Source organism: Mobula birostris, chromosome 2 (assembly GCF_030028105.1).
Source record: "Mobula birostris isolate sMobBir1 chromosome 2, sMobBir1.hap1, whole genome shotgun sequence".
Taxonomy (NCBI): Eukaryota; Metazoa; Chordata; class Chondrichthyes; order Myliobatiformes; family Myliobatidae; genus Mobula; species Mobula birostris.
In genome coordinates, this window is record NC_092371.1 from 209,994,589 (window position 1) to 210,011,346 (window position 16,758).

Consider the following 16,758-nt stretch of genomic DNA (forward strand, 5'->3'; position numbering starts at 1 on the left):
AATGGCATTGGGAGCCATGCACCAGGACCACACAGAAGACCAGCATTAGCAGCAGAGTAAGTATACAGTACCATCTCAGAAACTGCCTATCTATTCAAACTCCCGTCCCATCTCTGGAAGAATCTGTTGTCTTACATCGGTCTGATTAAACACCTCGGGACTACACAACCATAATGAAAATAAGTCATCATCATTCTCCAGGAATTGACTAAGAAGATATAACATAAAGCTTTTGAGCAATACACTGCCCATACAAACATATACATTTCAAATTCTTATCTTTCCCATTGCACACCATGATGATTTTAAGTTGGTGACCATATGCAACTAAGAGCTACAGGAAATTAATTTTCTTTTTCAATTCTACGAAGTTGTTAATAATATTGGAAACTTCCATTAAATTTCCAATATTCCTTCATTGCTAAAGCAGGGATTGTCCTGTTAACTCAGGTATCGAACTGCCAACATACAACTGAGTCACTGCTATCTTGGTGGTCCTGGCTGTATGTTTTTTTGAGGGGACAGGTATGCTTTTCCTCATATCCTGTACGCTAATCATCCCAGATGATTTCTTTCACAAAGCAGTAACTTTTTTTTTACTCCTGTACTCTGTTCAAATTTATAAAACCTTAATCATTTGAAATCAGAGTTTTGGATTGCTATTTAAATATGGATCAGGGATTTCATGTTGTCTACACTGACTTATCACAATAACAAGATAATGCCATTGAATGTGGAGTCTCTTTATTTTCTTGCTGCAACAATGGAAATACCTTGCAGGCTGATGTCAGAGTGTATTTCTATCTTATGGAGTTGTAACTTAATGGGCCTAATTGGAGCTTCAGTTCTGAAGGCTGTTTACAGTAGAAAGATTGTAATTCCGTTTAAAAAGATGCCACTCAGGAATAATTCTGGCCCCTGGCCATCTGGCTGTTCTGACCACAAATTTCCCACTTGGCTTCGAGACCAAATTCAGCCAGCTTTCATTCCTGTTGCTGTTACACATTTGAAGTCTGTTGGAGAAAACTCTGCAAATCCACAAATTATGGTGTTATCACACTGCGGAGATTTCACTAATTCGTGTACACAGATTTTACATGAAATGCAAAGTTCTCATCATTTGCATTGCCTCCAAGATATTAAAGCAGATATAATATATTTGAGAAATGAACTAAAACAGAGCATGTGGGATCTTTTTGACTTTTGATGACAGGATATACGTCCTGCTTGATTTTCATTTCCATTGCAGTCAACAGAAAGTCATTTTGAAGCATTTAACAGGGGGGTTGAGCCAATAAGTGTTATGTCATTGTCAGAGGTCAAAATCACCCTCGTACTGGACTTATTTATTTATTTAGAGATACAGCACGAACAGCCCTTTCTGGCCCAACAAGTCACACCGCAAAGCAACCCACCAATTTAACCCTAGCCTAATCACAGGACGATTTCCAATGACCAAATAGCCTACAAACCGGTACATCTTTCCATTGCATGAGGAAACTGGAGCACCTGACAGAAACCCACGTGCACGTGGGGAGAATGGACAAACTTTCTTACAGAGGGTGCCGAAATGGAACTGCAACTCCGACTACTCCCCGAGCGGCGATAGCAACGTGCTAACCGCTACTGTACCGCGGCATCTTAACATATCAGGGTATCAGCCCTGGAATAGACAACACACTCACTTTACATTCTAAACTTGGTTTCTGTCTTCCAAAGGACTGCAATAGCAAGTCTGAGCTCTGAGCCACAGATACACCACACTACAGAAAATCAACAGCACACAAGCTGGTCATTCAGCCATTATACTCAGCAGTGGTCCTTATTCTGAATGCACTTCCAGTGAAAGCATGTTCTCTAAGATAGCGAGTATCATTCCTTTATTTAAGAAGGGCAGCAGGAATAAGCTACAGGCCAGTGAGTTTTATTCAGTGGGAGGGAGATTATTTGAGAAAATCCAAAGGGATAGGATTTGTGTATATTTGGAAAGGCAGAGCTGATCAGGGATAGCCTGCATGGATTTGCAAACAGGAAATCCTGCTTACTTAATTTTATATAATTTTGATAACACAGAAGACTGATGAAGACAAGATGGTGGATGAAGTCTATGTGGACTGTAATAAGGTGGTTGACAAGACCCTGCATGGTAGGCTGATGCAGAACATTTCAGTATATGGGATCCAAGGTAAGCTGACAAATTCGATTTATACTTGGGTTGGTGATTGAAGGTGGTGGAAAGGTGTCTCTCTGATTAGAAGTCTGTGAACAATGGGGTACCTGAGGGATCAGTTCCTGGACCCTTGTTGTTTCTAATACATATTGATGACTGGGACATCAATGTTGGAGACATGCTTAGTAAATCTGTGGATGGCACAGAAGTTGTTGGTGTGGATTGAGAAGAACACACGTTAACATAGAACATAGAATAGTACAGCACAGTACAGGCCCTTTGGCCCACAATGTTGTGCCGACCCTCAAACGCTGCCTCCCATATAAGCCCCCACCTTAAATTCCTCCATATACCTGTCTAGTAGTCTCTTAAACTTCACTAGTGCATCTGCCTCCACCACTGACTCAGGCGGTGCATTTCACGCACCAACCACTCTCAGAGTAAAAAACCTTCCTCTAATATCCCCCTTGAACTTCCCACCCCTTACCTTAAAGCCATGTCCTCTTGTATTCAGCAGTGGTGCCCTGGGGTAGAAGCGCTGCCTATCCACTCATCTATTCCTCTTATTATCTTGTACACCTCTATCATGTCTCCTCTCATCACCCTTCTCTCCAAAGAGTAAAGCTCTAGCTCCAGATTAAGGCTGCAGATCAGATGGAAATTTGGATGAGGTGTTGGCAAATGGAATTTCATCCCAACAAGTGAAAAGTAACACATTATAAGTCAAATAGAGGCAGGATATGTAGTTAATGGCAAGGTGCAAAGGAATGGTGATGAACGGACCATAGTGTTTGCCTGTAAAGCTGTTGCAGATACGAGTTTATGAAGTGGCTCCCCAATTAAGATCCTAATCAGAAATAAATTACTTTCTGCATTATCGTTCAGTTATACAGGATGAAACTGAAGTTGCTGAGTAAAACTTAATTATTCACAAACTGTAATCTTAAAATCTGTGCTACATGTATTTACAAAGGATGCTCATCAAGAGATGCAGATGATCAAAAAGTCTTCACTCCCCCAACAGGAATGACAGAACCACACCGCAGATCAAATCTATTAAGGAATAGTGCTAGAAATATTTCATAGCTCTATTCAACCAGTCTGCTTGGTCTGTAGTTATCCTTTGACCTTTGTGCTTCTCTTGTAAATTGATTCACTTATCTAAATGCTACACTTTGAGGACATGTTGTGTAAGGGAAGCTTCATACCAAAACATCACATGCATTGCAACCGTAGCTTCCTCCATCTTGTACAGGCAGCAGCTCGGAAGTATTAAGTTTATGATACTGGCATCATATTGTCAAATGTTCTGAGGTACAGTGAAAAGCTTTGTTTTCTTACCATCCAGACACATCCTGTTAAGCTGGTGAGAAAGTGCAGTAGACAACTTAATTGCAAGGACTATGACAAAACAGACTGAGAGATCAAGAATTGATCTTCAGCATATGAGAGATCCAGTCAAGTGTATGATAACAGTGAAGTAAAGACTGTGCTTGAGTCTGGTGGTACATACTTCCAAGGTTTTGTATGTTCTGCCCAATGGAAGGGGGCAAGGATAGAGAATGACTGGCGTGGAAGAGGACCTTGACTATACTGGCTGCTTTCTTCAGGCAGTGGGAGGTGTAGACAGTCAATATTGTACTGAAATACTTCTAGCAATTTGTTACTTCATGTTAAAAAGCTCTTAAAGAACTAATTAGACATTGATAAACATATTCAGTGCATTTATGTTCAATATATTTTATCATCTTTTAATGAGTGAAGCTCCGAGTGAATATTTATTACGCATCCAAATTTCCTTTTGAAAATAGCTATTAAGGTTCTAACACTTTAAATTTATGAATATTGTTTTCATATACATAATTCCATTTTTATATCAATTTGCCCACCAGGTGAGAAATAAAATTAACTTCAGAATGTCATGTAGTGTTATAAAAGGGTACAGTGGAATAACGCTGAACTCACATATAAAACACACTGTTTGCAACTGTACATAGCTTTTCATTGCTAACTCGTGTGGATGTGTGAGAGTGTACACACATTTAATAACAGATAAACACTGCACACAGTCACCATGGTCAGTGTGAAAGAGTGGGTGGAATTGTAAGAGAGAATCTTGCTTTAAGTTCTGGATATTGAAATAGTTGTGAGGCAAGGAAAGGAATCAAAAAGTGAAGATCTTCTGTAAATGCTTAAATGTGTTGATTCAAGAGAATGATACCCCAAAGCAATCAGTAATCTACTGCCTGCAGGTTCTATACTGCACCAGAAATTCTTTTGTTGATTTCCATAAAAAATGACATGACATAACATTGGGTGAACTGTATAAAAACCAAAAAAATCCAGCTTTATCAGTTTCTTACTGACAGTAAAAAGTATCATGCCTTCGCTAACAAAGATTTTGAAATAGATTACTTAGTGAGTAGTGTCTAATACAAAAGGTGAAAATACTTCCAGATCTGAAGTATACCTTCAGAATTTGCCCACAGTTTGCAGACAAGACCATATTAACAACGTAATGATACTGAATTACTGAACAAAGAAACAATTGACTGGTGTGCTTTTTGCCATAGATCATACCATTCACTTCTGCTATTGCAAACACAAATGATATAACAGCCATCTTTATTTGCTGTTTATCTGGTGATAAAATACATTTCATACAGGAGCTATATTTCTAATATACATTCTCCATTAAAAGAACAGGTTCTTAATTTTAAGAGAAAAATATAATCTGTATCAAGAAAGACAATACCAGAAATAAAGATTCTATGTTTCTTTTTTTTTAAAACAAGTGACATAATATATCAATAATTCAATTGCATCTATGACAAGAACATTGGTTGATGCAGTTACAGTAAGTATGGAGTATTTTCCATGTTACTAACCATGCAACCTACTATTGGGTGAGTTTTGTTTTGGAAAGTAAATGTTAAATATTTTGCCACTTATTTTCTTTAAACATAAAATATGAAGTGCAACCAATATAAAGTAAGAATCATCTATTTCATTTTTAAATTCTTTAAAAAGTCTTTATTATTTTAAAATAGTGATTTCTATACTGGTATTTGTGAAAAAAATTACTGTCTTTTTTTAAACTATATATCAGTCTAATTTATTTTTACATTTGCCCCATTATTAACTCAAAAGACCCTCAAAAATTGCATGACAAAGGCAGAATATTAAAAAGTCTTTAAAGACAACAAAAGCATTGAAATCATGCTATTTTTACAATCTATTTTAAACCAAAACCAATAGAAATAATAAAAAAAAGTGTAGCTAGTCTTCAGTTAAGTGACAGTTAAGGGTGCTTTTTTGCTTTACCACCCAACTGAAGTCTTACTTCCCTTGTACTGAATGGAAAAGGGTGTTTTAAAAAAAAAACCTACACTGTCAAGAAAGTGGGTTATTTTGTTGGCCCCCTTTTTGGTGTTAAACTGCTTGGATCGTTGTCAACAGCTTCAAAAATCATAAAATGTCATCTGAAATCTCCAAATAACCACAGGCAATTATATGTTAGCAGGTTTCACTAGTGTTGGTAAAAAGAGCTTTGGTGATTCCTGGTAATTAACCTCAGAGCCTAGATTTTGGCTGTGGATGAAGGATTAAGGAAGTATGCCAGTTCTTTGAATTTGCAACTGTGTTGTTTATTGCTGATATAATCAGTGATATGTTCTCTTGCTTGAGAGGCTGTAATATCCTTATTAAATGCTTGCCTTTCAGAAGTTAAGAGCTTCACTTTTGTCATTTCACAGAAACATTGGACAAGAGGTACTCTATTTGAGGGCTTGGATCTGTATATTGTAACAGAGAATTTTTCTTTCCACTGGCATTCTGTAATGTAATTACTTTAATACATACACTTAAATAAAATCATTAAAAATGAAGGGAAAAATCTGGAATTTCTTCAGTGCCACATACCCTATAATTATTTCAGGAAATACAGATTAAAAATCTATTATATTCATTTTGTCATTGTCATTGGACTGATCATCAAAGGAGCTTAGAAATACTGTGAAAGGATATAAAATCTAATCATCTTGGGGTTTTCTTTCTATGATGAAACCGTGATGTAAATTTTATTGGTCATTGCCAAAGAGCCTTCAGTTTATAATCTCGGCTTTTACTGATCGACAAACACAACCTGACAGCTTTTAAAATTTAATGCCTGATGGAGTTTCTCTTATTTAAAGTCAATAATAATGCAGTTCATTCATTTTGCCTTAATTTCACATCAGCCATGATTTCTAGTTCAAAACTAACTTCAGAGATTTATGATTTTGGTTATATTTGGATATTGCAGCTGCGTTACCCATTTACCAATCTCATAAGTGTAAAACTAAGCAAGAGCAACTACCAAGCAGATTTAGATTTAAGTTGACAGACCAGCCATCCCTCGTGACAAGCCGAAAATTTCTTACCCCGGTATAACGCTGGATGATTTGTCTCATTTCATGGGGAAAGGTAAATGAGCAGCAAATAGTGTTTGCTGCCAATGCAAATTTCAAATATGCCTCATCAAATTAATTTTATTAGTGGCCAAAACGGGGAGAAAGGGTAAAATACACTGGGCCCCTGTTAATATATGTGGGCATTTAAATAACATCAAACAAATTTCTATTAGTTACCCTGTTTGCTTCTGTTCAAAGTTCTTTTTTTTTGAAAAAAATAGATGAATAATATCTGAACATGATCTTTAGTGCAAACTCTGTCTCATTTAACACATACCAGTCAAGCCTAGAACAAGGTGCCACTGTTAATAAAATCGATACAAACTTTTCCTGATTGTACATGTCTCTTGTGCATGGCATATGCCAGTTCAGGTAATGTTTTAAACAAAAGAAACCATGTTATCTATCGTACCACTAAACAGGAAACACATAACTTAGATGGTCCAATGCAGTCATCGTGACAAAATGCTCCGCATCCTTTACACATAATCATGGCTTTAAGCCTGCAATAACATTTGGAAGGTGAGTCCTCCATTTTGCCACCTTCAGAAAAAGTCTGGGCAGATTGGCCATGAGTGCTGGTATTTACTGACTGACCAGCAGGAAGTGTTGTTACAGTAACCGAGAATGACACCATATTTCCAGAGTTGTTTGAAACTTGGCTGTACACTGACATTCCTTTGACTATGGAGCAATGATTTACAGGTGAAACAGAAGGAATGTTGTTACTACCACTATGAACAGGTCTGAATGCAAACTGGGAACTTGCACGGTTTCCATAAGCAGGAACCTTTTGCTGATGCTGGGCAGACTGCTGAAATCCGACAGAGAAACTGGCTGTTTTGTTGGGATCCTGATGACTCTGCAACAGTTTGCCACCACCGGAATGAGCTAGGTTTGACTGTGTTCCTTGATGGTGTTCTTTAAACACAGGTAAACCAGCCACTGGGACAGGAGGCAGTAAAGGAGTATTCTCCTTTCCTGTGTGTCTGTGTTCATGCACAACTACTTCCTGCTTCAAAACCCCACTGGATAAATAACCTGCTTGGGGACAGGAGACACTGTCACCAGCCTGGGTAGAGTCCTGCTCTGTCTTGATTACTGCAGATGGAGGATGACTGGACGCTGGTGTCTGCTGAGCACCAGCCTCGGCCGGTTTTGCCCTGCCATCCTTCTCACAAGTTTCCGCCTGACCGTTCAGAGCAACTGGAGGCTCCGAGGTCTGAGCATGTGCCCTCCTCCAGCTCTCAGAACCTCTCCCATAGGTTGCCGTATTAAGCAGGTAGTGGCCAGACACTGCTGGCTTAAGGGCAGACTTTGTCCCCATCAAACCAAATCTTGATCTTTGACCCAAAGCAGCATCTCCAGAGGGAAAGCTGCTGATCTTGTACTGTAATGACTCTGACACAGCAGGCAGGCTTTGACCTGGCACGTTGCTCAGTATGGGCGGCAGAATTCTCTCCTGCGATCTGTTGAACAACTCTGATTGAATGCTGTCTTGATCAGAGTCCCTGCTTTGTTGCTCTTCACTGGTAGAATTGTCCTTTGAAGTCTGTTCAAACTGCTCCGGCTGAATTAGCTGAGCTATTGATTCAACACCGTGTTCCGTAATTGTCTGGAATCGTCTCCCTTTGATAAGATCAGTGGTTCCTTCACCAGACCTGTGAATCACAGTGGTAGCACTTCCAACAGTGACAGACACCAACAATGCACCATCAGAACATGCCCTCACTTTATCACTTGGCGATAACTGATACACAGGCTTCATCTCTGCTTTGGTTAGCGTCTTAGGTAGAAATTGCTCCAGAGGCAGCTCCTTTCCTTGAAGCAATTGCGTCACCAGTGGATTGTTTGCAGGGATAGACGAGCTGCTTTTTGGCATGGTTTCTACTTGCGTTTTAAGGCTGGCTGCATTCTGTGTGCTGCAAGGTAATGGTGTGGACGCAACAGATGTAACGAAACAGCTCTCTACATTCACAATGGCTTCAGAAACTGGAGGGGCCACCTTTAAAGTCCCAGTTGTGCCTCTGGTTGCTACTGTATTACAACTACCTGCTGTGGTGAAGACACTGGCTGAAGATGCCAGCTGAAGGTTCTTTTGTGCATCAAATGAAAGGGGTGGCAGCTGGGTTTCAGCAGGTTGCTTTCTGTCCACATTCGATTCTCTGTTACTGGAACCTACTGAAGGTTGTTCATTACCCCCTTCACCCGGTTTATTGTGCACCGTAAAATTTCCTGAGCTTTGAGTTTCTGCCCTTGCATATTCTGAATCTTTGAAAGCAGGTGCAAGTTTCAAAACTTCTCTCAAAGTTGGACTGGAAACCTGGTTTACTGTGTGTGCCTGAAAAAGGGCAGGAGAAGTTTTACTTGCAGCAATACTTGCCGCCACTGGGGACGCCCGCGAAGGTGATCGCACAGCGACTGGTACTGCTTTATGTGCACTTGGTGATGTTAATGCTGGTGTTGATAGGGATGTGGATTTGCTGGGGTCCATGTTGCTGACTGTAGAGTTGCACGGCGCCAGGGCTGCCGGCTGTAGTTGTGCTCTCGTATCCACACTGGCTCCTGCCTCGCTCGCTGCCTCCGAACTCGATTTAGATTGCTCTCTTGGAGAAACAAACAGGGGACCTCCAGCACCTCTCCTGCCTCCAGTTCTGTCCAGGTCCAGTGCACCCCACTGTCCTGAGTTCCTGTGGCTCCCTGTCCCAGCGAGCGCACCTCCGCCTCCTCCACTCCCTCCTCCCGGACCCGGGCCTGGAACGGCTCCACCTGCGGCTGCGGCTGCGGCGGCTGCTGCGTGCTGTGCTTTGGCCAGTTGAGCTTTAGCTTTGATGTCGGCCAGAGTCCTGGCTGAGGTTCTCCCTGGACTAGTGACGAGCAGTGGGAAAGTGGCCCTTGGAGAGACCTGACCAGTTGGGGTTTGTACGGGTCTGATCCTTGAGACCGGTATCTGTTAAGAATGAAAAAAACACAACGTTAAAGGAGTATTAAATGCATGTGAATTGCTTGCCTAATTATGGGTGGAATCAATGTTTGCTCTTAAAATTTCTTTGCCAAGGTTCCATTAATACAGCTTTTAATACAGGAAGAGCTTCTCCCCTGAGGCTGTGACACTGCTGAACCTCTCATCACAGCGCTAAGCAGTATTGCATCCGTATTGTACTGTCTCAGTACTTTTATATTTGTGTGCTGTAGCACTTGTTTTTATTCACAGTTATTTTGTAAGTAACACTATTCTTTGCATTTCTGGTCAGATGCTAAATGCATTTCATTGGCTTTGTATCTGTACTCGGCACAATGACAATAAAGTTGAATCTAATCTAATCTAATCTTTTCAGTCCTTGAATTAAAATGTGTACACACAGTTTCTGCCATGGGAAAACATATGAGGTTTGAAATCTTCTGCTCACTCCTCAGATTCTCAAGCCATACAGTCACAGATTAATATTGGACAGCAACAGACCTTTCAGCCCAATGGTCCAGGCCACACCGACCACTGAGCACCATAGAAAGCATCCTATCCAGATGATACGACAAATGCACTGCCCGGGATACATGAAGTAGAAGAGAGTTGTGAACGTAGCCCAATCTATCATGCAAACTTGCCTCCCCTCCATTGACTTGGTCGACATTTTGTTTCCTCGGGAAAGCAGCCAACATAATCCAAAACCTCTCCAGCCCAGTTACTCCCTCTTCTCCTTCTTTCCTTTAGATAGAAGGTGCTAACGCTTGAGAACTTGTAACAACAGCATAGAAGCTGCCTTTGAGCCCTGTGGTACAAGAGTCTTGAATGGGCCTCTTTTATGACAAAGATGGACTCATGATTGCTAAATCTACCTCGTCAAGACCCTTGCACTTTATATATCTACCTGTAGTGCACTCACTCTGTCAGTGTAACGCTCCACTATGCATATATCATTCTACCTTAAGGAAACTCAGTTTATTATTACCAAGGGTACTGAGGTACGGTGAAAAATTTGTCTTGCATACCATCCATCTAGATCAATTAATTACAAACATTAATGGAATGCAGAATATAGTCTCACAGTTACAGAGGACAAGGAGGACAATAAGGTGCAAGGCCATAAGAAATAGATTGGGGTCAAGAGTCCATCTTATTGTACGAGGGAACTGTTCAAAAGCCTTATAAGAGCAGGATAGAAGCTGTCCTCGATCCACATTCTCAAGTTTTAGTATCTTCCACCTGCCTGATGGGAAGAGAATGTTTGGATTCTTTGATTATGCTGGCTGCTTCACTGAAGCATAAGGCTGACAGAGTCCACAGAAAGTAGCTGGTTTCTGTGCCCAGAACTCTCTGCAGTGCACAACGCTGTGCATGGAATCGTCTGCCTGAATGGCATCGCAAACTAAATCTCCTCACACTATCTTGGTACGTGAGAATCAGAATCAGGTCTAATATCACCAGCAGATGTCCAGAAATTTGTTGTCTTTGCGATAGCAGCACAATGCCATACATAATAGCAGAAAGAAGTGAATAGCTATACACACATAAATACACACACACACAAAACAAGTAAATCAGTTCAAAAATAAAAATTAAACTAAACTCAAGGGTTCAATGTCCATACAGAAATTGGAAGCAGCTGTTTCTGAATTGTTGATTGTGTGTCTTCAGGCTTCTATACCTCCTGCCTGATGGTAGCAATGAGAACAAGGCATGACCTAGGTGATGGGGGTCCTTAATGATGGATGCTGCCTTTTTGAGGCTAAGCTCCTTGAAGATGCCCTGGATACTAATGTCCTGGACAACAGCAAATCAATGGCCATTTTACACTCATTCTACAATGACTCCATTTCAGTCTCTTCATATTCCCATCATCTCATCCCATTCTCTACCAATCACCTCCACATAAAGGTAAATTTACAGTGATCAATTAACTTACTGATCGGAATTGTTTAGGAGGTGGGAGAAAATAAAAGCAGCTGGAAGAAACTCATGCAGTCAGAGAGAGAATAAAAAATTCTAGACTGACAGTACCAATGATCAGGAGTGAACCCAATGAAAGGCAGCAGCTCCATCAACTGCACCATTGTGCTCAATGGGTCTCACTGAAATTAATTAAAGCTAAATTATATAATGCATTTTGATTCTTGGGGTTTATAATTAGAACTTCAGAATCCACAAGCTGGGACATCAGAACAAACTTAAGTCAGTCAAGTATGGTCGTTAATTCTAAGCAGCACACTCTCTGAAGGATGTCATAATCCTGAAGAGTCTGCGTTGGAGATGGGAAAATATATGAATGAATTCCAGCAAGGCACAGATTACAGAAAATGCATCTATTCTCCTCAATGCAGAGGAGATTAAATCGAGCTTTAACATAAGTGTCTGAATCACAAATGGTTCAGGAGAAAGTGTTTTCAATGACAGAAGTTAAAGACACAGATCGAAGGCAGACTAGTCATTGATAATGCTGCTTAAAAGTTTTCACCTACAAAGATAGTGGTGGAATTTTCATTTATAATTTACAAAAAGGAGTTAGAAAAATATTAGTAAAAAAGAAAGGTTTTCAGGGCTTGAGGAAAAGAAGATGTGAGTGGGACAAATTGAATAGCTGTTTTGAAAAAGTTGGTACAAACACAGTGCACCAAAAATCACAAACAAAAATCAATGTAATGTGGAAGTTTTTTTTTGGACCGGAGTTGAATTCCCCAAGATCAGCAGTTAGCAGAGTGTGTGACTTCAAGAAGATGCAGATAGTCCGTTGAATACATAGCAGACAGAGGTTAAAACCAGGAATTTCAGGAGGAAAAGGGAGAAATGGCAGCATAATGGCAGAGTTCCAAAATGGAGGCTGGAACATAGACACCAGTAGTTGCATTAACAAATAATTGAAGGTGCATGGGAGGTGGAGAAAGTAGACTTTCCAGAAAATAGAAGGGATCCTAATCTAATTAACTGGAGCAAAGAGTACAAAAGCAGATGACATTGAACCTGAATAAGCTACCTGTAACTGCCCTCCACTTTTGATCATGGCAGTATTGGAAGGATGTGAAGCCCGAGAGGCAGACAATGAGGACGGAGGCAAAAAGAGGGGCGGCACGGAGGGGTGATGAGGAGGGTGTTGGGGTGGGTCACGCAGAGGGGCAATGAGCAAGAAAAAGAGAAAAATAGATTCACTTCAGTGGTTGCAGGACAATGAACAACTTAAACAGAATGGAGAAGTTAGTTATGATTTTAGAACAGAGAAGGTTGAGGTGTGTCTTGAGAGCAGTTCAAAATTATTAACAATCTAAACAGGATACATAGAAAGACAAGAAAATCTCCGGATGCTGGAAATCCAAGCAACACACATAAAATGCTGGAGGAACTCAGCAGCCCAGGCAGCATCTCTGGAAAAGAATAAACAGTCCACATTTCAGGCCGAGATCCTTCATCAGGACTTGGGGAAAACGATGAGAAGTTAGGAGGTGGGGAAGGTGATAGGTGAAACTGGGAGGTGGGGGCTGAAGTAAAGAGCTGGGAAGTTGATTGGTGAAAGAAGTAAAAGGCTGGAAAAGGAGGAATCTGATAGGACCGGGTAGAAGACCAGAGAAGAATGGGAACGGGGAGGACCACCAGAGGGAGGTGATGGGCAGGTAAGGAGATAAGATGAGAGAGGGAAATGGAAATGGGGAATGGTGAAGGTGGGGGCAATTACTGCAAGTTTGAGAAGTTGATGTTCATGCCATCAGGTTGGAGGCTACCCAAGTGGAATACAAGGTGTTGTTCCACCAAACTGTGTGTGGCCTCATTGCAGTAGTAGAGGAGGCCATGGATTGACATGTCGGAATGGGAGTGGGAATGGGAAGTAGAATTGCTTTTTCTGGTGGATGGAGCATAGGTGCTCAGCCCAGCTGTCTCCCAATCTACCTCAGATCTCACTGATATACTGGAGACCACACTGGGAGCACCAGATACAGGAGATGACCACAACAGACTCACAGGTGAGGTATTGCCTCACCTGGAAGGACTGCTTGGGGTTCTGAATAGGAGTGAGTAAGGACATATAGGGGCAGGTATGGCACTTGTTCTACTTGCAAGGATTAGTACCAGCAGGGAGACACAGTGGGGAGGAATGATTGGACAAGGGAGCCACATAGGGAGCAATCCTTGCAGAAAGTAGTAAGTGGGGGGGGGGGGAAGGTGTGCTTGGTGGTGAGATCCCGTTGGAGATGGCGGAAGTTACACAGAATTATGTGCTGGACATGGAGGCTGCTGGGGTGGTAGGTGAGGACAAGAGCAACCTTATCCCTGGTAGGATGGTGGGAGGATGGGGTGAGGGTGGACGTGCGTGAAATGGAAGAGATGCAAGTGAGAGCAGCATTAATGGTGGAGGAAAGAAGCCCCCTTTCTTTGAAGGAGGAAGACATTCATTAGCTCTGGAATGAAAAGTCTCATCCTGAGAGCAGATGCGGCAGAGATGGAGGAACTGAGGGAAGGAGATGGTATTTTTACAAGTGACAGGGTGGGAAGAGGTATAGTCCAGGTAGCTGTGAGAATCAGTGGAGTTATGAAAGATATCAGTAGATAGGCTGTCTCCATAGACAGAGACAGAGAGATCGAGAAAGGGGAGGGAGGTATCAGAAATGGAGCAGGTAAATTTGAGGGTAGACTGGAAATTGGAGGCAATGTTGATGAAGTTGACAAGCTCAGCTTTCATGCGGGAAGCAGCAGCAATGCAACATCACGTAGGAAAAGTTGGGGAGTGATACCAGTGTAAGCTTGGAACATAGACTGTTCCATGTAGCTGACAAAAAGGCAGGCATACCTGGGACCCATGTGAGTGCCCATGACTACACCTGTTTGGAGGAAGTGGGAGGAGCCAAAGGAGAAATTATTGAGAGTGAAGACCAGTTCTGCCAGATGGAGGAGAGTGGTGGTGGAGGGAACAGGTCGGGTTTGTCACCTAGAAAGAAGTAGAGAGCTTTAAGGCCCTCCTGATGGGGGAAGGAGGTTGGTGGCAGTGGGTGGGAGATCCCCAGAGTTAATAAGGTTGCTGATGGTGCAGGAGACAATGACCTGGCGCTTCTTAGTAGGGTCCTGTTCGAGGGGTTAAGTCAGAGGAGGTGTCTGAGAGTTGCCGCCTGGCCTCAACAAGCTAGTCTGCCAGACTACCACAGCACCCCCCTCTATCTGAGGGTTTGATGATGAGGTTAGGATTAATGCAGAAAGAGTGAAGAGCAGTGCCTTTGGAAGGAGTGGTAAAGTCGAGACGGTTAGTGTCTCGCCAGCAGTTAGCAATGAAAAGATCCAGGGCAGCCAGTACATAGAAAACCTGCTCCCACTGAAGAAAGGTGAAGTGTGAGGAACTGAACTTAAAAGTGATTGGCAAACTTGTAAAAGGTAACTCAAAGAAACAAAAAAGATGTAAGATATTGTTGTGGTCTCAATTTCACAATTTGCAAGGCTGTGGAATCAATGTTTTTTGTTGCTTCCAAAAGGGCTTAACCAGAAATCTGACAGGAAAAATGCAGAGTTAAAGGTAATAGCTGGGCAATAAGACTGACTATAGTTGGGAGTAAAGACATCTTGTATTGTATGATTCCATGGTTCAATGATAGTATTTTTGTTGCTTCATTCTATGATTTCTTGCATTATTTCTGGCTATAAAACATAACTTGGTAACTATAAGTGCTATTTTAACCAATATGCCAATAATTGGTGACAAACTCAGCTAGAAATAGAAGAAAAATCTATTTAACTGAGTCAACAGCTTAAGTTCTATCATGTACACCCACACATCTCCCTAACTATACCAGGTACAACTCTTCTTAAGTATGATTTTAAGTACCTTAAGAGGTGGGACTTTGGGTTCTTCTGGCTCAGTTTCGTTCCTGGGAAAGTCCTTAGGTGGGGTCCGAAATAACAGATGGTCCACAACTCGAGGCTTTTTCTCAGGGCTGAGCACAGATTCTTGGTCACTGGTAGACTTCCTCTTCAGGCCCTCTGCAGTAACTTCCATTTCCTCTATAGAAGACATTTTTACAAGCTGGTCTTGTTTAGGAAGCTCATGGGCTTTGCTCTCCACAGAATCAACAGTCTCAGATTTTTTATTTTCACTTGCATCCAAGCCTTCCAATTTCAGTTGCACTTTGGACTCAGTTTGCTCTACTTCTGGCTTAACTACCATGACTTTTGGCTCTGGGGAGATAACCCGGCTTGTTCCCATTGCTTGATTATCCTGCTTCAGTGTTGAAGTGTTCTGAGCGTGCTCCACCTTTATCTCAGACACGATACTGATCGCAGAGGAGTTTTCTTCAGGATTTTTAATAATTGGAGATTTGGTTTTACGTTGCTCTGAAGACACAGGTGATTTCTCATTTTCTTCAGTCTTTTCTTCTTTTAGCATTCTTATTTCTTTGGTTCCTGTCTTGTTGTCCTTTTCTCCTTTTGCTTCAGTCTGTGTCCCAGCCTTGTGAGAGGTATCATGTGCAGCCAACTGGACCGGACATTGTTTGGACACAGGACGATCCTCCGAATTATTTGTTACTGCAGTCAGCTTTTCTGAGTCTTCCAGACTTATCCCAGAGCTGCAAAATTAAAAGAGATCGAAAACCACAAACAATTTTTAAATTTGTATTTTCAAGCATGTGGAGGGGAAATAAATAACACTAATGATTGTTCAAAAAAAAAATGAAACCCCCTCAGTTGATTGTTGTTGTTCCTCTCCGCGCCTTGTGGTGCATCGGGTGGCAACCTTGCCGTTTCTTTAGCATGTGTCTGTTTTTTTTTTTTACGAAGCCGAGTTGCTAGCTCGATGCTCAACCTAGCACGGATGGAAAGCATGCAAGGAGTTTGCACCAGGGAATGCTCGCCTCGAAGTCTGGTGGGATGCCACCACACCACTGGCCAGCTACCCTCAGATTGTTAGGTGTATTTTGGAAAATATGTGATGTACCAGTAAGTGAGGAAACCTCCTGGCGAAAATGACTATTATGTTCATGTTCTGACCAAGTGGACAAGAAACACACTCATGTACTTTTTGAAGAAAACTAGACATTATAAGCTCCCTCTTAAAGGAGTACCAGGAAAATGCTGAATACATTTTTTCCTGCTAATTGGGAAGATCCATTTCTGATTTACATCTCCTGTATAGAATAGCTCTGGATAATATATCCATGGCCTAGAGACAA

The 16,758-nt window shown here is 41.5% G+C and overlaps 1 protein-coding gene across 7 annotated transcripts in view; it reads right to left on the reverse strand.

Moving 5' to 3' along the window:
• Window positions 1-4,728: 4,728 nt before the first annotated feature.
• The window catches only part of LOC140194035 (putative Polycomb group protein ASXL2), a 196,661-nt gene continuing 184,631 nt past the window's right edge, over window positions 4,729-16,758 (reverse strand). For all 7 annotated transcript variants that reach the window (XM_072251394.1, XM_072251392.1, XM_072251395.1 and 4 more), the window contains 2 exons: window positions 15,417-16,155; window positions 4,729-9,571 (listed from right to left, as the gene is read on the reverse strand). In XM_072251394.1, coding sequence (XP_072107495.1) covers window positions 7,025-9,571; window positions 15,417-16,155 — 3,286 coding nt within the window. In that variant the 3' untranslated portion in view covers window positions 4,729-7,024. The remainder of the gene's footprint in view (window positions 9,572-15,416; window positions 16,156-16,758) is intronic.